Consider the following 23515-nt stretch of genomic DNA (forward strand, 5'->3'; position numbering starts at 1 on the left):
ACAAATATGCTCCTATGACTACTTTACAGATTTCAGGACAAAAAACCTATGTTTTTTATGTATATGTCCTTTCAAGCAGTGTGTACACACAAACATCAAAACTGGAAGGATTGTAGATCTAGCTGAGTTTATGTTAAATTCTTACCGTGTAAGTAAACGGTGTCTGTTGGGTAGAATTTTCTTCTTATTTTCATTTTTTTTTTTTTTTGTGTTGTTGCTTCATTAAGAGTAAAAAAGGGAATAAAATCTCCTATCAGTCATTGCCACTGATTTTCCATCCTGTTTTTATATGGTGTCATTTTTTTGTAAAAAAAATAAGAGCTTATACTGGTATGAGTAGGAAGTGGTTTACATCATTTGCTACTACTCTCACTGTTCTTATCTGTTGTAACATCAGCATTGTGTACCAGGAAAATGCATTTTGGCTTCACCACAATGTTTACTGATGACCCCAGTTTACCTAAGTTGTTTGACATTTAGAGCCTCTTCTAATCCTTGTCCTGTCTTGTATGAGCTCATGGTCTTTATGTACTGCCATTGAGAGCAACAACACAAACCAACTGCAGTGGACAACATGAATATTAACATATTTTCTCAGACAATAAAAACATTCTGAATTAATTTTTCTTCAGCTAGAACCGTTTATTTTCTGCAAACTTTTTTGAGTGTTTGCTAAGGCCTGGTGCAAACTTTTTTGAGTGTTTGCTAAGTGTTTGCACAGGCTATCAAAGATGGATGTAAATATGCGTGGGAGTACAGAAGTAGGAAGCTTTTTTGTCATAGGGAAAACTATTTGGCAGGAACAAACTCTTTGAATTAGTGCCAGCTAGATTATATTGGTAGGAGAGGTCACATAATAGTCCAAAGCTACCATAATAGGACAGATGTAAGAAAGAAATGTGTTTTTCTCATGTTTATGGGGATGCAAATGATGTGCACTTGTGTAGGTTAAATATCCTCAGAAGCATTGGAGTGGCTGCCAGTGGAGTTTGGGAGTGCGTCTTCACTAAAACTGACAGAAGGGAAATTTGGCAGATGCTCTAGTTTGATTAATGCAATTATTTTGTTTATCTAAGTAAATAAGATTACTTTTTGATCAAGTTTGCTTTAACACTTGTATTGACCTGATTTAATTGAACAAGTGTACAAGCAGATGCCAGTTAATTAAGTCTACATCCTGTTGCATACCTTTATTCTGTGGCTACTAATACTTCAAGTTTGTGTCAGTGACAAAGTAAAAGTGCTGATAGAAAAGTAAGCACTAACAAATGCAAAAATATTGTATCTGTAGTGCACAATATAAATGGTATTTCTTTTTTTTAATAAAAAATACAATAAAATCTGCATAGCAGGCTGACAGCTCTACTGCCCTCAGCTATCACATACATCTCCCTAGCTTTAGCCAAGTTGTATCATTGCTTTTATACATATATTCATTGTGTCAGCTGACATTTTACTGCTTTCTATTTTTTGCAGCCTGAAATGGCAGTCACTGATTCTGAAAAAAAGGAGTGTTTTCACCTGCTACCCTCAGCAAAGGCATTAAGCTGAAGATGCTTTTGCTACTTCTTAAGCAGGCAACTTGGTTTTTAAAATTAATTTCATTTAATAAGATAATACAATTTCTATAAGCAGGAAATTAACAAATCTTGTATTTTAACCACATACTCCAGTTGTTGTAGACTGATGTTTTGCTGAATGGGAAGCACTGAAATGGTAGCATATCTCAAGGAGTGAGCTGATTCAGCTAGCCCTTGAGTTCAATACAGAGGTAATTAGGAATTCCTTTGTTTACATTTTAAATATTGTGTGTATAAAGTAAAACTGTCTGTCTCTGTTCTGCATCCACAGGGTGTCAATTATCTCTACTTCAACAGTGGTGTATGTCTCAACATTTGAAGTGAAAAGTAAAGTTTTTCTGAAAAATTATTTCAAGCGTATTAAAGTACATTAATATATGAACAGCATCTGAGCATGTTTCCTTTCATCTTCTCCATTTGTCTGATGCTTCATGATGATTCCAGACAACATCAATTTTGTAAATGCTAAATAATGAAAATTTTAATGAATATTAGTTTATATTAGTTAATATTAGATTGTTAATATTAGTTAATTAATCATTACAACTGTAGAAGCACATTTGGGTATTACTGTGTTAAGATTCATGCAGAGTGATAGCGTTCTGGATCTTGTTACCTTTTTGGTGAGAAAGGGAAATTAATGTGTTTGGTGTTTGGTCTTCAGTGGTGTTTATTTACAAGGAAAACACACAAAAGTAAGAGCATTTGAAAAGTCTTGTTTTCCTGGTCCCATTGTGTGGATACAAGAGAAATCTCCCTTGTGTTCAGAAATAAGAAGGTTCTAAGCACTCCACCCAAAATCCCATCTGTGGGTCTTGGCTTTCTCCCAGGACTACACATGCAGAGGTCTCCTCACTGATAGTGCAAGTGATAGTGCAAGCCTAGAAAAGTATTGGACTTTGTCCCACACAAGCTCCTCTTCTCTAAACTGGTAAGACATGGATTTGGTAGGTGGACCACTCAGTGGATGATGCATTGTCTGGATGGTCTCACTCAATGCCCATGTCCCAGTGCCATTCCTCCAGGGGTCAGTACTGGGACCAGCACATCACATCCTGGGCTCCGTCAAAAACAGCGTGACCAGCAGGTCAAGGGATGTGGTTTTCCACCTCTGCTCTGCCCCCATGAGACCCCACCTGGAGTGCCCCATCCAGATCTGAGGTCACCACTACAAGAAAGACAAAGGACTCTGTTGGAAGGGGTTCAGAGGAAGGACACCAAAATGGTCAGAGGGATGGAGCACCTCTCCTGTGAAGAAAAGCTGAAAGAGTTGGGACAGAAGGTTTCAGGGAGACCTTATGGTACCTTCTGATACCTAAAGGGGGCCACTAGAGTGCTGGAGAAGAACTGAGTACAAGGATGTGTAGTGATAGGACCAGGGGGAGTGGCTTCAGACTGTAAGAGGATAGATTTATATCAGATAGAAGGAAGAAATTCTTTCCTCTGCAGGTGGTGAGGTGCTGGAACAGGTTGCCCAGAGAAGCTGTGGATACCACATCCCTGGAGGCTAGGCTGGATGAGCAGCCTGATGTAGTGGATGGTGTCCCATGAGGGGGGTTGAAATTAGATGGTCTTTAAGGTTCCTTCCAACCCAAACCATTGAGTGATTCTATGATTTTTTATTTCTGCTTTTCATATGTATATTTGTGAAGATACTAAATCTCCAACATCTGCATTTTCATATAGTTTCAGGCACTGGAATGACACATAATGTTTCTTGCCTAACTGAATAATGTGAAAGGTGCTGCTCTCCTGGTGTTTCAGCTATTTCTATTCTTTCATCAAAAGTCTGGGTTCTCTGGTGAAAAGCATAACTGCAAAAATACTGAATTTCCATTTGACTGAAATACTTGCAAGGCTTCTTAAGGAAAGTGTGCTAGAGTTTGGGTTTTTTCCCTGCAGCCTCAGTTAAAATATGATGTAAATATTTTAGGGTCATTATCTATTGTGTATGGGTGTCATTCTGTGCTCCTTTCATTTGCATTGGTTAAAAATCTATCAGCTAGTGACACTGTGTTATATGACAGCAATAGGTAATCAAAATATTTGTGTCTTGCATTGCCAAACAAGAGAGAGCACAACCCCTCAAGCCAGTCTGGCTTCATTGCAACAGAACATTTGTATTTCCAAACAGTTTCCATTTCTGCTGCTTGGATTATTTCTAAACTGTAACTAAATTGTACACATCCAAACAGGTGCAAATTAGTTATGGTGTTTTCTGCAAAGCTGATTCTTCTTGTGGAGTGACAGCTACACAAAATTAATGGGATTTCATCATTATGGTTGGAAGATCTAGTAAAAACTGCACTGCAGGTTTAACATGTTAGGGCTGAATTTTTATGGTTCTGTGATTGTTCCAGTTTTCTTCTGAGACAGAAAACAGCAAAGAACATAGTTTAGAACTTGCTGCACCAAGATTGCTGAAGAATTCATGATTTAAACTTTCTGGTAACAACTTCACAGTTAAAATGATCAGTGAAGGGAAAGTGTGTACACTTCAGAATATTTTAGTATGTTTTGAGTAAAAGATGTTAACTTTTTTCTTGCATATGAAGAGTAAAAGAATAAAATGTTCAGTAAAGAATGAATTGATCAGTAAAGATGAAGCATGTGAGGACTAAAAGAACAAAATGTTCAGTAAGGGTGCTATATTCGGAATAGAATTACTTATTTTTATAATGGATTTTTAAAAATTACTTAGAAATAGTTTGACTAATCCATTTGAAGGAAGTTTCAGCATCTTGGGAAGGTTGTGATATATCCTGTTTATGAAGGCAACAAATAAGGAAATGCAGTCCCTGCATCAGATTAGTTTGGTTGCAATCTACTGTGATTCATTCCTTGATAATGAATGTTTTAATTATTCTCAACAGTTATCCTGAGGCCCTTTGGACAGACTGGTTTTGAAATCTATATAAGTCAAAGGAAAGTCTCCAAACTACTAAGTGCCATTTCCTTAATGCTGAATGCATAAATATCCAAGTAGTGAGAGCTGAATGAACCAGGGAATACTCCTCCTCCTGGAATTCAACATTAAAACACATCAGTATCAGCCCATGAAGCTGCCAGAAATAGAGGGATCAGTAGCCATTTACCTTTTTTACCTGCATGTAAATCTTAGAAGAAAATGCAGAATGCTTCTGGTTGGACTTCAGAAATCTTTTAGTCTTTCCTCTTACTTCTGTCTTGTGAATTTATGGTCCTCATAAACATGAGCCTGGGTAGGTCACATAATAAGTAAAAACCTGAGTATATTGATAAAATGGTTTGGTTTTAGGTGGCTTCAAAGATCTGCATTTTTTTCCAAGGCAGGGAGTTCTATTTACTACCTGTGTGTTTTAGTGAGGTTTAGATAAGTGAGATTTAAACTGATTTACATCTAACAGTGAATAAACACATTTGATGGACAGAAAAATGGTAAAAGCCAGCAACCAGCAAAATTTCTAAGACCATCCCTCCATAATTCCATGATTGCTTGTTATTCACACCACTTTCAGAAGGAAGAGAAATATTTATTAAAACACATTCACATAAATACAAGCACTGGCTTTTGGAAAAAGATTGATCCCAACACCTTAAAATGTTTTATTTCGGTTTCTGCACTGTTATATCTGTGTGAATTCAGACTAAATCCACAGCAGAGAAATGAGGAGGAATCTATTGCTCTGGTCTGATAATACTGTAACAAAGGTAATCTAAAGAGCACATAGTGGCAGAAACAAGTATGGGAGAATACATTTAGAGGAAGAAATACGATTTCTATGGAAGGAGAAATGCATTTAAAAGCACAGATCAAATTAGATACATTCAGAAACAAAAATATGGCAAAAAGGATAAAGCTCCAGCGACAGAGACCATATCAGGGATGATTGTAGGTTGAATAGTAAAAAGAAAAGAATCGATAAATGAAGAATTTGCCTCAGCAGAAACACAGTTTATAGGAGGAAGAAATGTTTAGCAGGCTGAACACAACAGAAAAAGCCATTAAATGCTTTCCCTGCAAGAAGGGAAGCATACATGTTTAATTTTGGGTTGTATTTAGTCTTGCATCATAGCATTCTACATGAATCATTATTTTATTGTTTACTGGGAGAAATTAACATCTCCTTTACACAGGAATACAACCCCATCAGAACCTGTAGAGTTCTAATAGCATCACATTAGCTGAATGTGGCCCATTATCTGTAAATTGTCTGTCTGAGCTCAATCCAGAACCTGAATCATGTGATAGAAATAATTTAAATTGGGCAGCTCTTCTGCTGTGGCTGTGTTGTAGAGAATGCTTATCTGGGCATGGACATGCCAGAGGTCTCCATTAAAGCAGTGAATGTGCTTTCATCTTATCTAAGTGCACGATGAACAGCATCTGAGTGTAAGCTGCATACTATCACTGTTGTTCCAGGTTTTTGTCAATACTTTCGACATGTGATGCTTCCCTTCAGCCAAAAGTGAGCATAACCCTTGAATGCCAGAATAAGCATACGTAAAATAAAACATCATCCTGACATGACGATGTAGAAAAAGTCTGAAAGCAGAAACTGCTTATACCTGCATTGGAACTTACACCCTGGTTTTGCAAGGTGTTGGGATGCCAAAGAAGAGTGTTAGCCCTGCTTTGTGTCTTCAGCCTTCATCAGCCCCTCATGAGCTCTTCCCTGTAATCAGTCACACTTGGATCCTTGTACTGGGGCATTAGACCACTCCTAGGAAACTCTGCAGTTCAAATCAGAAGAGCACAAAGGGCTGCAGCTCCTGTCTCCTGACTCATCAGGCTACTCAAACTGCACTCTCAAAGCAGGGTCTTGTCTCCTCATCCCTCCAATATCAGCAGATTTTGTGCACATGGTTTCACTGCTTTTGAGGTCAGTGTTTTGGTTTCCAAATGCACATGTGCAGTGTGAAGTACACATTTGAGCATGATTACTGTATATAAGTATAGCAATTAGTAAAGCCACTTATAGCATAAGCAAAGCCACTATTTTTGGCTTTAGGCCTAAGAGTGCTTGGACAACTCCCACAGCTTCTGGTTTAGTTCAGGTTTTCTGGTTTTAATAATACTCGAATCTTTCATTATTGGCAATCAAAGACAGCAACCAATGAATCAGATCAACATTTATCAGGCAGCTGATGCCACTAAATATAATTAATGTTTTTTCCCTAATAAATAAGAAAAAAAAATCTCATTAAATTATTCTAATGAATTTCCATTAAAATTTAAACAATTTGTTTGCATAGAGCTTCAGTAAGGAGTTCAAGATCATAGACAGCTTAGGAGCCCACATTGTAACTGCACCTAAACACCTTTAAAAAGAAAGAAAAAAAAAAGGACCTGTTGGTTATTTTTTTTATAAAAGTTGGAGGGTTTTTTTTATTTTCTGTGAAAAGTTAATGCTAAATAATGAAGAACTGTGTCTGGGTGGTTTTTGAGGCTATCAGTTTTATACTGTCTTCGATTACATCTGAGCATGGAGTATTTTCTTCTTTGGGATCAAAGTAAATAAAGCAGATACATGCGGACGGTGCGTTTTGCATGTGAATGCACATGATCTGTCCATCTCTGGTTACTCAGTCTGGAAGGAGACAGTGCATGTAGTGCACGGATGGAGTCACCATACACTCCATTTTTCATGTCACTGAGCTAAACAAGCCAGTGTTTGATTCAGAACACAGGTTCTCTCTTCCCTTGGGCTTTCATTAGCCCTTCCCCTGCACTTTTCCCAGCTGAAGTTTTTGAAGACAGGTGACCAGAACTTTTCAGTGTATTTTAGAGGAAATTTGAACTGGTACCTTGTGCAGTGGCACTTTGACTTCCATCAGGTCCATCCTAGCTGCATGCTAGGATTATAGTAGCATCTTTCACATATGCATTTCATTGATACGAAATATCAGAATCACTAGGCACATATGCCTAGTGCTCTTGCAACTGTCCAAAATACCCAGCTTCATCATCTAGGATTTCTACTGACTGATCAGCTACTGGTGTTTTCAGTCCCTGGGCATGCAACTTTCCTCTTCTGTGTTCCCCAATTTCAAATAATTTCATTCCTTTTGACTGCAAGGAGAGCTTAACTTAGTAGAGTAACGGAAATGTACCTCAAGCTATGACAGTCAAAGAAGGTCTAGTCTTATGAAAGGCATGGGCTAATTTTTCACAGTTTTCAGTATAATGTGTCATTGTCTTTATTGGAAACACCCAAATGGCATTGCATTTTGTAGACTTTTGAAAACTATTCCTGAAAAGAAATATCAATCAATTTTGAAAGTTTGAAGTATGTGAAATAAATGATCCTTCTTCAAAAAAGCACTATTGCCTAGTGATATTTTAAAAATCATTTCTAATTAAATTTTCCTTCTAGAATTCATAGCCACAGGTAAACGTTTTGAAACAATAGCTTCAACCCTCCATGTGCACCCTCAGGTGGTTTGTGAATGATCACAAATTAGTTGTTTTGAAATGTTGACTATAACCTAGAACCTTTCTAAAGCCTAAGTAGGCAAGCCATGTTACTGAACAGATGAGTTAGTGTGACAGAAAGACACTATGTGTCTCTCTCATATACAGTAGCATGGAACCAGGATTTAGATGTCTGCATGTACAAATGCATGTATAATCTGTGCTCCTGGTAGGAAAGATAAATTCTTTATATTTGTATTTAGTCATTATATAATCAGGGACCCACTTTATGAATCCATTTGCAATATATTTACCATGTCATGCTATTGTAGTTATAATGCATAGATAGATCAATAACTCAAGCAAAGGCCTTTTTCTAAGCATAGAATAAATCACTTAGCTGGGGAACAGAGTCTGAGTTCAAAGAAAGCCAGTTCTTTTTTTAGTGTAAACACATTTGTTACAGTTAGCTGTAAAAGATAATCAATCAACCATGTTTTTCAGATGCACCCATTTCTGTCATTACAGCTAAATTTCTGACATCCCTTTTCCCACCATAGCATCAGATGTTTTAATGTGTTCAGCATCCAGCAGTTTCTCCTCTGAAGGTGAGCTGCTGGATTTGGGTCCATGTAGAACAGCTGGTCATATAGGAATGAATTCTTTGTGAGATAAACCTGGACAAATGTGAAAGAGATAATGTAAAACTTGGACATAGATTTACATTTAGTTTCTGAGTTAAAGATAGGGGTTACTTTATGTTCTTGTTTTATACAATTAATAATTTGGTAATTTTGTTTCTGCTTGTAGCTGAAAATTGCAAATCTTATTTGAAAAAGATAAACACTATAGTAGCTGTCACAAAAAGTAGCCAATAGTGGAGAAAAAGTGTTTGTATAAATAGAAACAGAATCAAATTTGAATATAGGACAATAAGGTGGAGGAACAATTACGTTTAGCTTCTCTAATGATCTGTATTGGCATGCAATATGGTTTTAGGTACATCTTTATCATCTAGCAGAATTTGAACTATTTACAAGTTCTGTACCATGTACAAATTTTGATACTTTGTCATAAGCAGAATCATTTTGTCTGCATCGTGTGGACAAAACCAGGTGACATAATATTTAAACTGCTAAAAGAATTTTTCTGTGGTTTTAATAGATACTCTAAAATAAAATATTTCCTCCTTTACTGACATGATCTCTGTGTATAACATAACCAACTTTGCATTTGTGTGAACAGCGCAACGTCTTGATTTGAGACTACATTGCTCTCACAGCAGTTGTCAGATTTCAACTTTTCCTGATCATATCACCCTCGATACCCACCACACTCCCTTTCTGACATACTTTTTATAACCCCAAAGATTCCAGGGACTCTCTAGCACTTTGTCCCTGGACACAGCAGCAAGTCAAGGAGCTGCACTGTGGCCCAAGTGGCCACAAAATCCAAGTCTATAGAGGTCCCTGAGGGAGGTGGAGAAGCTGCACAAGCAGTTGTGGGGTTAGAGGTTCTGCAGGGGGTTTATGGTTAAACTTCTGCTTGTAACTGTAGTGTTGTGTTAAAAAGCACCATTTTAACTGGTGTTTTAACCAATTTAAAATCTCTCACTAGGCAAAACCCACTCAAATAAAATGTGAATGGTATTACAGTTGAAAAACAAAGTCAAGGATATTACCCTTGTTGATCAACTCATCAGGAGTTGGACTTTGATGTTTCTAGGTCCCTTCTGATTCAGGATATTCTATGATTTCGTGAGCTTAAATTGGAAAGAACATGGTTCTGATGTCGAGCTCCAACCTAATTGAAATTTACATATGTATCTATCATCTTCAAACTATGTTTTCTCTTGGAATAATGTATGGCTTGTGATTATTTGCCAACTTCACAACTATAAAACAGATATTTTAGCTATCTGATTAATTGCCACGTCATTGGCTTCAAAGGTATTTAGCCTCCTCTTCTCAAAAGTCTGTTTTCTTCATGATCTTACTCATGCTATGTATATACAAGTATCAAAAGTTAATAATTAGACACATCTGCTTACATTTGCCAGGAGCAGATGCTAGACAAATTAAACTGAACATGAGTATCACTCAGAATCATTAAAGAAGTGACTCTAAAATAATTTCTGAACTTTGACAGGCAGTAAAATATTCTACATTGACATGTTTGTGCTATTTGCAAAAATCTCATGTTCAAAATCATCATATGCAGTTGGATCAAAACTGAATTGTCTAAGTGTTTCAGGTTATAACTTTTACTTCCTTTCCCCTGGGAAAGATAAGTTGTCAGCCCTGACAGCACTGCTTATTAACACCACAGGACAGTCACATCAGCTCCTGAACAACACTGCAGAGTCCTAAATGACTTCTTAGCATTCTCCTATAAGATAAAGACACAAGAATGGCCTTATGAAGTTAAACCTGAAATCTGCCTTTCTTGGTATTCAGTTTCTTACTGTGGGCAATGGTGAATGCTCTAGCATAGTATAAAAGTCGGTTGAGCCTAAGTTATGTTAGTTCTCTGATACTCTTCCAGCATCAAACTATGGAACTACTCAGGGGCTTCCTGGGACATTTGCTTATTTTTGGTGTCAGGCAGTGGGTAAGAACCACCTGATTTAAACATACATATACATATACATATACATATACATATACATATACATATGTGTGAAAATAGAGTATCCTTTCAGTTTTTCAGAGCCCAGCATCTGGTAATTTCATTTGCTGATCTCTGTTTCTTAAGAGTAAGGGGGAGTAAACAGCTGTTGACCTCCTCCACAACATTATTACAGGTATTTTCAATTTATCACTTAGTTGTTTCTTTTGTAGGCAGAAAAGTCCTTGCATGTTTTGTCTGGTTTTGTATGGAGTTTTGTGCCCTTCATTCCCTTTGATGCAGTTCTTTGTACCTTGCTATTCTCTGCCCTGGTGGGGACAGAGGCCTGAACTGTACTCAGTATTCAACATGTAAGTTGACTAAAATGATGCAGTGCAGTGAGTTTTCCTTTTTTCTTCAACACTTTCAGAAACCATAGAATGGTTTGGGTTGGAAGGGACCGTGAAGATTATCTGTTTCCAGCCGTGCCACCATGTGCAGGGATGCCACTTGCTAGATCAGATAGCACAGAGCTCCATTCAGACTGGCCTTTCTTTTCCAAATAGTTGTAATGTTTGCTTATTTTGACTTTACAGAATACTGAACTGATTTTTTCATAAAAGTGCTGGTTGATACCAGCATTTGATAACATTTCTTCTTTTCCAGAGTGGCCATAGTTAGCTCAGAACCTACAAATTAGTCCATAGTTAGGACTGTTTCTTTTTTTTCCCCCATGTGCATTACTTTGCATCAACACTGATTTTTTTTTCTGTTTTATCACTGAGGCATACAGAATACTGCTGTCTTTCTGCGCCTCCTCACACTCACACCTCTCATTTTTACTATTCAAAGAAATGTTGAAGCAAATTTAGGTACCTCAGTGTTTATCTCCTGTCTGTCATGTTTATGAGGATGATGGAGGCCTGCAAACATCCTCATTCAGGTCTGCAGGTGACCTCCCACTGTCACAAAAACTGCTGGTCTCTGTTTCTTGTCTTACACCAGGTCATTAACAATCTAAATATAAAGCATTCTTGCTTTACAAGGCTTTCTTTCAATATTATTTTGTGATTTATAGTGAGTGTTTATGCCTTAAAAAAAAAATCAGTGCTTAGGCAGTTTTGTCTTTTTTGTTTTGCTTTTCTTGTATATCTTCTTAGCTATTTTCTTCTCCTTTAGATATGACTTCTTATTTTTGAAGTACATATTTTTAGTTGTAATAAAGTAAACATTCTGGGGTTTGTTTGTTTGTTACTCAACAGTTGCTTTTGATAGCTAAAAAACCATATTATGATGACTATAAACAATCTTTTCCAATTTTGAAGCAAGTTTTTTATTTTTTGAAATCAAAAACTACATTAATTTAATATTTTATCAGTTTTAAAAGAGAATTTCCCAATTCCATCAGGTTAATGAGCAGTGTTTCTGTCACGACATTTTGCCCCATTACTTGCACATCTCTCAGAACACAGTGAGGGGTATCTTGGTTTGTTTCAGCTTTTAGCTGAAAAGCTTCTCCATGAATCAGTTATTTGTGGTGTCATTTAGTCTCTTCATCACACCCGAACCTGACATTTACCTAGTCTTTGTCGGGGTGATTGAAGTTTCTGATTACTAATTTATTTTCTTATTGTGTTTTAAATCTCTTGGTACCTCACTCACACCACTGTCATCCTGATCAGGGAGTGACTGCTTTTTCTAGTATTTCTGTAGTCCTGGTGATTTAATCCATAATGTGCAACATTCAGAACAATTATCTGATGCAAAGTATTCTTTAACATATACTGCAGCCTTTTTTTCTTGCCTGTGTAGTTTGTAGTTTCCACTGACTGCCTTTCCTTCCGTCAAGTCTTTCATGCTCCTATTCAGTCAATATTGTCTCTTAAAATTAAGTGTCCTCGTTTCTTTATTTAATTTAAAACTTGTAGCATTTCAGTAGTAGGATGCATGTATTTGATCTTGTTGCTATTTTTTCTATGCTGTCTTTAAATTATATTTTCGGGCACAGAATGATCTTGTGTCCTACCTGAGTTTTATGAACTTTCTGTCCTATGTTTCTTCTCAAGGATACAAAGCTTTTTATAATTTCACTCCTCTATGATATATCCCCAAGCCAGATTTTCTTCTGCACCTGTTTAAGTTTCTTCTGGTCTTTAATTCAATCTCCTTCTTCAGTGACCTTCCTGGTTTTTACTTACATCAGCTTTATCTGAATCCCATTTTTGCTGTAAAGACTTTGTACAAAGTTTATCCAGTTCCTGATGAGTCTAAACCCTCCATTCCTACACCATTGTCTGAAGCCAGCATGAAAGACACTGCTGGAGCAGGAGCAGAGGTAGATAGATGGTCAAGGGTATAATTTTCATATTTTGGGGGTCACCTGGTCATCCTAGCTGAGCGACTCTGCAGAATACTAATCTCTATCTGAAAGCAATGGTATATAATGTACCTTGCTCATGCTGATTTACAGAGACACATTTTTTTCCACCCAAAGGCCTCGTGAGGAAAATGATTTCTTGCCTCATAAATGCACATCCTGCTTCTGAGATATTTGACAATAGTAGATTAATTAAGTAAGTAATTGAGCAGTGGTTATATGCTGTACCTGTGGGAAAGACAACTTAGTTTCTGTAAATAACTTGTCTCTACCTAAGCTTCTGAATTTGAGGTGTGTCTTTGAAATGTGTGTCCACCTAGCACAGATGTATATGAGGAATTTTGCTGTAAGTGCACATTGCTGGATCATGTCCTACTTCCCACAACCCCCCCATGTCCTCCATAGAGCTGCTCTCAATCCATTCTCCATCCAGCCTGTATTTGTCCTTAGGTTTGCTCTGATGCAGGTACAGGACCTTGCACTTGGCCTTATTGAACTGCATGAGGTTCACACAATGGGGAAAACAATTATCTGCTACAGGATCAGTTTTGCTTTAAATATCCTAAGTAGACACAGACCCCTGTTTGTTTGTGGCTTAAGGAGTTAGGCAGCACTGTAGTTTGAAACTCTCCTCCTTTTTCTTTTTGCAATTGCACATTCTGATTCTCTTCCAAAGGTTTTTAGCAGGTCTTTGCAGGATGTTCAGATCCCATGCAAGAGGGGAAACTCTCCTCCAGCAGGATATTTCTCTGTAAAATCACTCACAGCCTCATCTTTAACGGACACTGTCAGAGATCTCTGCCACTTCTTCCACAGGTCTCTGTACAGCAGGAAGTTTGTGTGGATGTTAAATATCAGGTGTGCTTGCAATATATCCTCTTGGGTGTAGCATTTGGGGGGTGTTGTCTATTTATTTATTTTGTGCTTTGCTGAGTTTCATGAGCATGACAGGGCGAGTTTGTCCTACCCTCTATAATGAGTTGTTAGTAAATGTATGTTTTCCTTTTGACTTAGCATGCATCCTAATTTTGGTACTGTAAGATATAGAATTGGAATTTGCATTACTAATGGAGTGAAAGGAAGATGTGAGAGAAGCTGGCAGTGTGAGTGACACATCTGGAGGGAAGGGAGGAGGCAGCAGAGGATAGCTCAGGCATCACCTTTGCAATCTTCAGCCACCGAGGATAAATCTCTTCCACTTCGTTCCCTTACTCTGAAATGAACAGATAAAAGCCTGGAACAAATGAACTACCCTCTGACATATAGAGAGCTGCAGTGGCCAAGGTGTCTGTAGCAGCAGAGGATCCTCATGAAAGGCAGAGAGGCAGCAGGTAGCCAGGGCCCATCCCATCCCATCCCAACCCAACCCAGAGCAGGGCAGCTGGGGGTACCAGGACAGCTCCAGCCCTGCGTGTGGGCACCTCCCTGGGGTTGGGACAAGTCATGGGCCCACAGGTGGGCTGGGCTTGGTTGGCCCAGGGCTGGCTGGGGCAGGGCTGTGGAAGACCAGCCCTGCTGTGGTATCGGTGGGGCAGGAGCTGATGGAGCCAGGGACTGACCTGGACTCCTGGGCCCTTGGTTCTAGCAGGGTGTGAGGATGCCCTCCAGGCCTGGTACTGAAAATACACAGATTATGTTTCAAGTTTAGCATAACTGAAGCATTTGATGGCTAATGTGCCCTTGCTCTCTTTCTCAAAGGGTGTTTTGTTCACTGTGTCTGTCTTGAATAGGTTTTTTCTGTAAGAATATCTGCTGTTTCAGATAATTACGGACAGCAAGTAGAACTTTGGTTGTCAACCTTGGTGCTCCAGTGCCAGTGAGATTGGCTGGCTCCCAGAGTAAGCAGATGGATAAGTTGGGAGATGAGAAAATTTAAGAAATTCTTCCCACAGTGGAGTAAATACTCCTTTTTTTTTTTAACCAAAAAGCGTGGATGTGAACAGATTAGTGTTTTCATTCAAGTGCATGTGTCCATCAGCTCTTTGTTCCTAAATACAGTTTTGATTTTTCTGTGGACTCTGAAGTTATTTAAAAAACCAAAATCTACAAGTGCCTTTACAATTGTCTTTTTACAATTCTATGGTGACAAAAAAACTGTAGACTTTTCAGCATGAAATAGTGAAAATTTTTTAAATGTTTTTCATGTTTAATCACAACAAATAAGAGGGGCATGGAGCTATGTATTTATGGCCACAGTATTTAAAACACATCTGTGTATGCTCAGCGTCAGAGTCTGTGTTGAAACATCTTGCAGACATTAAAAGAGTGCATGCACTCAATAGTCTAAGAAGTTGGAAGGTCTGAATAAATATGACAAATAATACCAACTTACAGGACTTTCTCAGAGCTTTGTTTTTTTTTTTTTTTCCTTCCAGATTTATATTGATAATTCAAGAAATGCAAAGGAAAGATATAAGATTATGTATTTATGGAAAGAGCAAAGTAGAAGTGGATAAGTCCTTTATTCTCTAAAATGGGTACTTGGTATATCCCAAAATTTTAACCTCTTTTCATACCTCCAAGCTGAAAAAAAGTAAACCTACAGCTTTAAGATTATAGGGCAGTAGCTCATTTCTCCAACTCACTGGTGGCACATCCTGTTACTGTGTAGGAGGCACACTCCATTAGTTGTCAGTTCCCATCCCTCTAAGGTCAGCTGCCTCAGTTGTGGGAACCAGCTGACAGCTGACAGAAGTTGATTTTTTTCTTCTCTGTATATTAGCAGGATTTCAATTAGTGCAATTAAATGTACCTGTTTTCATGAAGTCTTTTTGGCATTGAAATGTGCTTCTTGAAACAAGTTCAGTGAATCACTTAGCCTAGCATTATTTTTCTTTCGTATGTTTTTTTTTTTCTTTTTTTAAGGGTATTGATACTACTTTTTGTGACTTGATCTCTTTTTTTGATCTCTTGATCTGGCATTTCTATTCCTCTTTCTTAGGAGGGACCTCTCTGATACTGAATTTTCTGTTCTATCTGTCCATCAGCACATGCAATTTGATTGTAATTTATCACAAATTCTTTGGACAGCTCTTCAGGGATGTAGTGTAAGACCATACTTTTTTTTTTGCTAGCTTTCTGCTCTGGGTCAGAGAGTATTATAACCCATGATGTGTAAAGGTGTGTGTTAGTTTTCCTTTGATCATTCTTTTGGGCATAGAAATTCCTGATTACTGAGAAGCCTGTGTTGTTGTAATACCTGTGATACTCTGAACAGAAGAGGTATATTGAAGTATTCTCCCCCCACCTTCATCTGTCAGGGATTAAATAGCCCAGGCTGTCTGCCTATTGTCTTATGTCCCTTAAATTAAATATTTGCAGGAACTTGTTTTTTCTCTATATTCACCTTCTAAAGCTCACCCCAAGCAATTGCTTTCTTGCCAGCTAGTGTCCTCTGATGTTGAGATGAGAGAACACCCCAAGAGCAGGAAAGCATCCCCATCAGTTTGGGGTGGGTAGAGGAACAGAGAGAAAAGAGCCAATACCCAGATTTCGAAGAGTGAGCTCCGCTGGCTGTGACAGGAAGGTGCTAGGGGCAGTACCCCTCAGGGTCCTGGTTGCTCCCTTCATTCCTGCTCAGAAGCTTCAATTCCACTGCAGTGACCACCACCTGTGCCCAAAAAGCAGTGGAGAAGCTGCTTTGGCTGGTTGCTATGTCAACTGTGCTCTCTTTAACTGCAGAAAGCCAAGAGCTGGTTGGTATGGCAACCCTCCTCAGAGCACCCAAGGATGCTCAATGGGAAACGGGCTCTTTGGAGAAGGCATTGGGCTGTCAGTGGAGGTTGAAGCTCTTGTGCCAAAGGGTATGAGGGGCAGGAAAGACCCATGTAATCACATTTTATTTGGAAATATGTTTATAGAATCAAGTCGGTTCTTGGAGGCTAAATAATTCTTGTTTATAACACCGTTCTTTCGTGTTTCAGTAGAAGAGGAAAACAGTAATGGTAATTTTGTACAAAAGATATCAAGACAATGTGGATGTATGGAGAGTCCCAGTGAAATCAGCGTGATTGAGCTGCTTTAGGATTTTCTTAATTGGAAGAGCATTGTAGCCACATGCTTGGGAAAATATGTGCTACGTTTTCAACCAGTCAGTATTGTAGAGGCTTTGCACAGTGTCAAAGAAAAGCCCAAGTCAGGATCCTATAGGTGAGATGAACCTTTACTGTAACAGCAGGTAGACCAGGAAATGTAAGAAGAAGCAGCTTTGGTGGACTAGAGTGGATGAGTGTGTGTGTGTTGGTGTGCTCAAGTCTCCTTCACTCAGACTGCCCAGGAACTACATCTATTGCCAGAGACATTCTCATCAGGCAGTTCTCTTGTAAAAGACTTTACAGAAAAATAGACTTTGGTGGCTTTCTCCACTTTATGGCAATTAAGTAAGAAACTGTATTGTTTAGACATTGGACAACCCAAAATGTCAACAAGCAAAATATAATGCGAAAATACAGGTTTCAGGCATTAGAACAGGCTGCCAAGGGAAGTGGTGGAATCACCATTCCTAGAAATGTTCAAAAGGCTTGTAAATGTGGATTGTGGGGATAAGGTTTGGTGGTGAGCATGGTGGTTAGTGGTTGGACTGAATGATCTTAGAGGTCTTTTCCAGCATTAATGATTCTATGATTTGAAATTCTTTCTTTAATAATTTTTTCTTTAGTATGAAAGTTGCTGAAGCTATTAGAAAATTTTGAATTCTGAGAAAAATGTTTGTGATCATCTCACACAGCTAACTGGCATTGCTGGTTAATTCTGTTTTCTTATGGTGAGCCTTTCTGAATATGTCTTAAACTCATCTTTAGCTGTGTCAATAAATGTGTGCGTTAATCTATTTGTCTTCTGCGTATGGTAGGGTAACAGATGTACAGATGTGTTGTCAAAGCATAGGTTTCATGAGTTTGCTTTGCAACTCACTTTGGGCTTATTGGGAGGAATAGAATTCGATCACCAATGGTGCAGAAATAGCTCTTTATACTACAGGAGCCATATCTAATTTTTGAAATTGTGTAGAAGGTGAGGGAAGAGACTTTGAAGTCATTAAAGAGACTAAGGCATGGATTTTCAAGAAATCTTTTTATCCATTGAATAAGTACTTACTTTATTAACTCACCAAAATTAAATAATCCAGAAACTGGTGGTAATAATCACTTTTGTCTTTTAGTCAAGAAAACAAGGATGTGAATTTACATCCAAATGCAAATTTAAATCAGGAACATGCATGTTAGGTAGACACAAGGCTATCTTCTCAAGCAGTGAAATAGTTCTTTGTTGCATCATTTTTTCCAATCATATAAAATAATTTAAAATATATTCTTTCATTTTTCATTAAGATTTTATTTTGCTTATTTGCCATATTAACAGTATTCCACCTTAATTATTAATTGCAGTGTTTATCTAGCAATCATTTTGACAGAACATTTTTATAGCTAATAGAAAACTTGTAACATCAATGATTCATGATATAGTAAGACAGCAAACAGTGATAGTCAAATTTAGAGCATTATTGCTGCTATAATTACGTTAATTTTATTTTGATGAGCAAACTATATTTTCAAATTTTTCTTTCACTGTTATTGAGTGAAGGAGAGGAAAGCTAGAGATAACAAGCCCTTTAATAGAAAAAAAAGTAATTGTTTCCTCGGCTATAACAGCTTATTAGTATTTTTCATTAATTGGTCTTATAGTCAGTGTATTAGGTACTGTACATTATCTGTCTGAAGTGTTTTTTTAGGAGTGGGTTAGTTTTGTTTCCTGCATGGTATGCTCAGTCCAAGAGAGAAATATATAATGTAGAAAACACTTAAAAATTCTTTGTACATGGTTAGCACATACAATATTTGTTAGTCTATAATTCTTGCTTAAGATGTATTAAAATCATAAGCAGTACCCACGAAGACCACAGATGTATTATACACTATTTGTGATATCAACCTCCTTATTGTTGTACCTAAATGTCTTATTTTGAAAAATATCCAAAGTATTTTAGGATATTTTGAGTTTTTTTAATTCTGTTTTCCACTCCCCTTGACCAAGGAAAACTATATTGAAAGAACAGCCATCGCAACTTTTTGTGTGCCTTTCCTTACATTAGTGGCATTGTTGCCATGTTAGAAATTCAAGGATGCCCAGCACTTTTATCCTTCTGGGGATAAAGCACTTTTATCCTTGTAGGGTCTTTTATCCTTGTAGGAATAAAGACCCTTTCAGGGTCTTTAAATGCACAAAAGAAAGATCATGTTGCCTGTGCAGTTGAGCTTTTCCCATTCTGAGAACATTTCACCTGTACTTGAGAAGCACTGTGTTTGTTGGCTGTCAGAGCTTTGTGTGATTTTGTTACCATGCTTGACCTGAGGATCTGGAGAGGTAAATGCCGAATGTTGCATTGTATTGTTTGGGGGAATAAAATATGTTTTATAGAGGTCTTTGCTGCTAAGAAAATTGTCCACTGTTCTTTGCAGTAGCTAGAATTTCCTAAAGCTGGCAGCTCTGTGTCATCTTTGACATACAATAGCACCCTAATGCAGTAGCTGTAGTGGTATGAATCTCTTCTGGCTTTAGACATCTACCCTCTTGACCTCCATATCAGAACTAGGCATCAGAAGCTCCCTGGAGGGAGGTGGCCCTTAATAAACTTTGTAGACTACTTATTGAGTGGTAAAAGTTCATTTTCTCATTTACCTGTAATATCTAGTTCATATTTTCCAGTCCACACTCAAACCATTTTTGCATTTTCCTCCAGGGTCTAGGCTAGGGAAAAATTTATTTATACATACAAAGTCTTGAAAATTAGTTAATCAAAGAATGGGAACTGATCCGTATGGGTTTTAAAAAGTATATTTTCTGCAGGGAGTGAGCGACTTGGTGGAGCCTAAGGAACTGGCCTTGCCTGCTCATTTATCACTCCTTGTGGAGCCAAGCAGTTTTAGTGCAGTTCTTATGTAAGCTTGCTGCTCCCTTTTTTTGAGGGGATTGAAAAAGTGTGATGGTGGCCAAGCATGGTTCATATTAAGTCTTTCTGTCATCATCTTCAGAGCAGGTGAGGCTGGCAGAGCCCAAATGTACATAATCATATACATTAATAGACACAGAGTTTTGAGGGATTTTTTAAATTTAAAATTAAGATTATATAAGAAGGAATCAGGGCTAATAAAGAAAGCACTACTGAAATTTATACCTTAGAGAATGTGTTTTGGGAGTCCTTTTTTCATTCAAGACACAGTAAGTTTTGCATGTTTGATGGTTGATTTGTTTCTGTGCATATTTTGTAAAGTTGTTCCCTGACATAGTAAATTTTATTTTAAAATGAAATTCCAGATTATTAGTGCTTTTATTGATATGTATGTTTTATTTAGCTTATTAATTGCTCCATTAATTAGGTGCTAGCATATATTTTATCTTAAACCAAACAAAAGAGAGAGGTAGCCTTAAACTTTTTTTTTTCTTTTCAGATGTACTGCTTCTCATTTATTTTGGTGCTGGCCAGCTGACTTCTTTCAATGCTATGCAGTGCCACCCCTTTCCTTTATTTAATTTCTTAGTATTATTTTGTGCATATAGTGTGCAATTACATGTAGTGAGCTTTTGGTGTGCTGTTCTTGTGTCCACAACTTCTATAATCCCAAATTTCTTGACATTGCTGTGCAAACCATTATAGAAGCCAGCAAGTTTTGAATGTTAATTGAAACAAACTTTTACTAAACAGAACAAAACAGAGCTGGTAGAGGATATTTGCTCTAATGCATCAGTGTTAGAAAAATGATTACAGAGAATGTGAGGAGAGATGGCCTTTGTGACCTGGTAATGGGAGCAAGGCAGGTGCATCCCGTGTCTCATTCACTGCTGAGCAGGGACCATCAGTCCCACTGAAGAAAGCTGCTGACAAAAAGGTTACAGCTCATTCTCTTTAGCAGTCATGTCAGATTTGAGGTTTGAGGAATGAGATTCCTTCCAGGCAGTTCCACGTGGGCTCCTTTCTCCCATCACTGGGCCCTTTTGTTTTCAAAGGCTTTCTATTAGTGTCTTAAAATGGGAACAGCTTTTCCTTGATATCTATAATGATTTCGTTTTCTAAGCAATTAAATTTGATTTCTTTAAACCATAGCAGCTCCCTCATTAAAGGGAATGAATCACTGAATCAAAAATGCAAAGTCTCTGAGTGTGAAAGGCAGGCTCAAGTTTCATATGATTTCAAGGAAAGACCATAGGGCTTGAGGCAAACAGGGCAGGAGCAGTGCCTGGAATTGGATTCTGTCCACATGAAACTCATTACACAAATGGACCGTTCCCAACAGCCGTGCTTAGAAAACTTAGAATCCTTTTCCCAAACAAGCAGCAAGCCTGAGGGGTTTTGCATCACCAGCTTGTAGAACCAGATGCAAATGCAGGTATCCTGTGGCTTGCACACCTGCTGCTAAATATTTAAATGTGTTTGGAGATCACATAAATTTCTAAGTATTTTGTGAAGAATCTCAGGAAGGGTTTTATTGTTTAGAGCGCTTCTGTAATTTGAAAATCAGAGTTTTAATGGCCTGTACTTACAGTGTTATTTATTTTGTGTGATTTATTTTTTCAGGTTTGCTGGTGCATAACTTTAAAATGTTCACAGCGTTTTTTTAATGTTTTATAATACCATGAAACTAATGAATGAGGCCTACCATCTAAGCCTTTCAAAGCATTTCAATATAGCCTTATTATGATATGAAGAAGTCAGGTTAGCAAATTCTGAAATAAAGAATTTTTAAATGGATGTTTTAAGCTTCTGTATCCATGTTTAGGCTTTTACACTAGTGATCACAGCTTGTAGTAGACACCATAAACCTTAAAACTGACAAAATTATGAAAACCAAACATTGAAATTAGTGGGCCTTTAATACAATTTACTGTTATTCAAAGTATCAGTGTAGTCTGTTGATGAGAAAATATTTGTGTTATTGAAAAATGCAGTCTCACACAAATGTACATGTATAATCAACATACCTTTAGCTTACTTTTCAGACAGAAATTTGCATACTGCTTCAAAACACTAAATGTTTTTCCATTTACCTGTCATTTTTAAAAATGAGCAAGATGTCAGTATTTACCCATTATGTCATTTATCATTCCACAAATATGATAATTTTGGGCAGTTGTCAGTGGAATTACATGAAAGAAAAGCAAGAGCAGGACAAATGATACTGATACCTGCAGAATTTCACAGGAGTTGAAATGCCTCCTTAGTCTACAGCAATACTTGAATTATATGAACTATTCCTTGAGTGATACAAATATTTAATTTTTATTAAATATTTAAAAATATTAAATTTAAATTTAATCAACAGCAGAATAAGCTATCAACAGGGAAATTATTCTCCTAGTTACACAAAGTATGGTTGACTGTTGTACTTCTCTTTTTTTTTCCTCACCAGGATTACACTTTGACTATGTATTTTCAACAGTACTGGAGAGATAAGAGGCTGGCTTATGCTGGCATACCTCTCAACCTCACGCTTGATAACCGAGTGGCAGATCAGCTTTGGGTGCCTGACACTTACTTCTTAAACGACAAGAAATCATTTGTGCACGGTGTTACTGTGAAGAATCGAATGATTCGCCTTCACCCGGACGGAACGGTGCTTTACGGCCTCAGGTCTGTGCTTTCATGATGAAGATTTCAGCAGTGCTGTTATGTATTGTTGATGTTTGCTTCCTGGTACAAGGTTATTACAAACATTGGGTAGTTTATTATGTAACCTTCCCTGTAACTCTAAGAGATGCCAGTAGAAAACAAATGACACACTCGATGTTTCTTAATTTTGCCAGAAGCGCCTTCAGTCAGGTTTTATCTGTTTCTATACAGTCACCCTATCTGGAAAGCCCACTGGCTATAGGAAACAGAAAGGCACAAAATAATTGTAAACCTGAAAATCCTGTCCAAAATACAGGCAGTAAGATTGAATGTGGGTGCTTATGTAGTCTCTTGATGTGTTCATAGTCTATATAAAGAAAGCCATAAGTAGCCCTGGTTGGGGAGAGGCAGACACAGCTAAGATCATGACCCAGTGCTTTCAGTGATTTCTTCAAGCAGGAATCAGCACTGTAATTGTTACATTTCAAACCAGAGGTACAAAGTGACCTTACATTCTCTTACTTTATATGTATTTTAGGTTTGACTTGTGTTTTCTTTCTTTTCTGCCATAACTTTTATGGTTAGAAATGCTGAAGTATCCTTCCCTTAATAAACTTAACTACACTAGCAAAAATCCTTATGGAAAACCCATATCAAAATATTGCTTTCTTTGAACAGGTTACTTCATTTGCTCCAATGGTTTAAACCAGCAAAATAAGTCTTTGCCAGTGAAAGCTCCATTTCCATTCTTGTATATTTAAGCAGAGATAATACTGAAGATTGGTGCACATAGGTAGTGAAGGATAGAAAGTCCCTAATACAGAAATAGATCAGAAAAGTGATGCAGATGTGTTATATATCCAGTATCAATATTTTACCTGCTTCTCTTTTTTATCAACAGTAGATCTTTTTACTTGACTTGGGTCTTGGCCCTCACCTTTTTAACTCGTATGACA

The 23515-nt window shown here is 37.6% G+C and overlaps 1 protein-coding gene across 2 annotated transcripts in view; it reads left to right on the forward strand.

Moving 5' to 3' along the window:
* Positions 1 to 23515, forward strand: part of GABRB3 (gamma-aminobutyric acid type A receptor subunit beta3) — a 114273-nt gene that overhangs the window by 55236 nt on the left and 35522 nt on the right. For both annotated transcript variants that reach the window (XM_030277856.4, XM_072932298.1), the window contains one exon: positions 22360 to 22580. In XM_030277856.4, coding sequence (XP_030133716.1) covers positions 22360 to 22580 — 221 coding nt within the window. The remainder of the gene's footprint in view (positions 1 to 22359; positions 22581 to 23515) is intronic.

Source organism: Taeniopygia guttata, chromosome 1 (genome assembly GCF_048771995.1).
Source record: "Taeniopygia guttata chromosome 1, bTaeGut7.mat, whole genome shotgun sequence".
NCBI lineage: Eukaryota > Metazoa > Chordata > Aves > Passeriformes > Estrildidae > Taeniopygia > Taeniopygia guttata.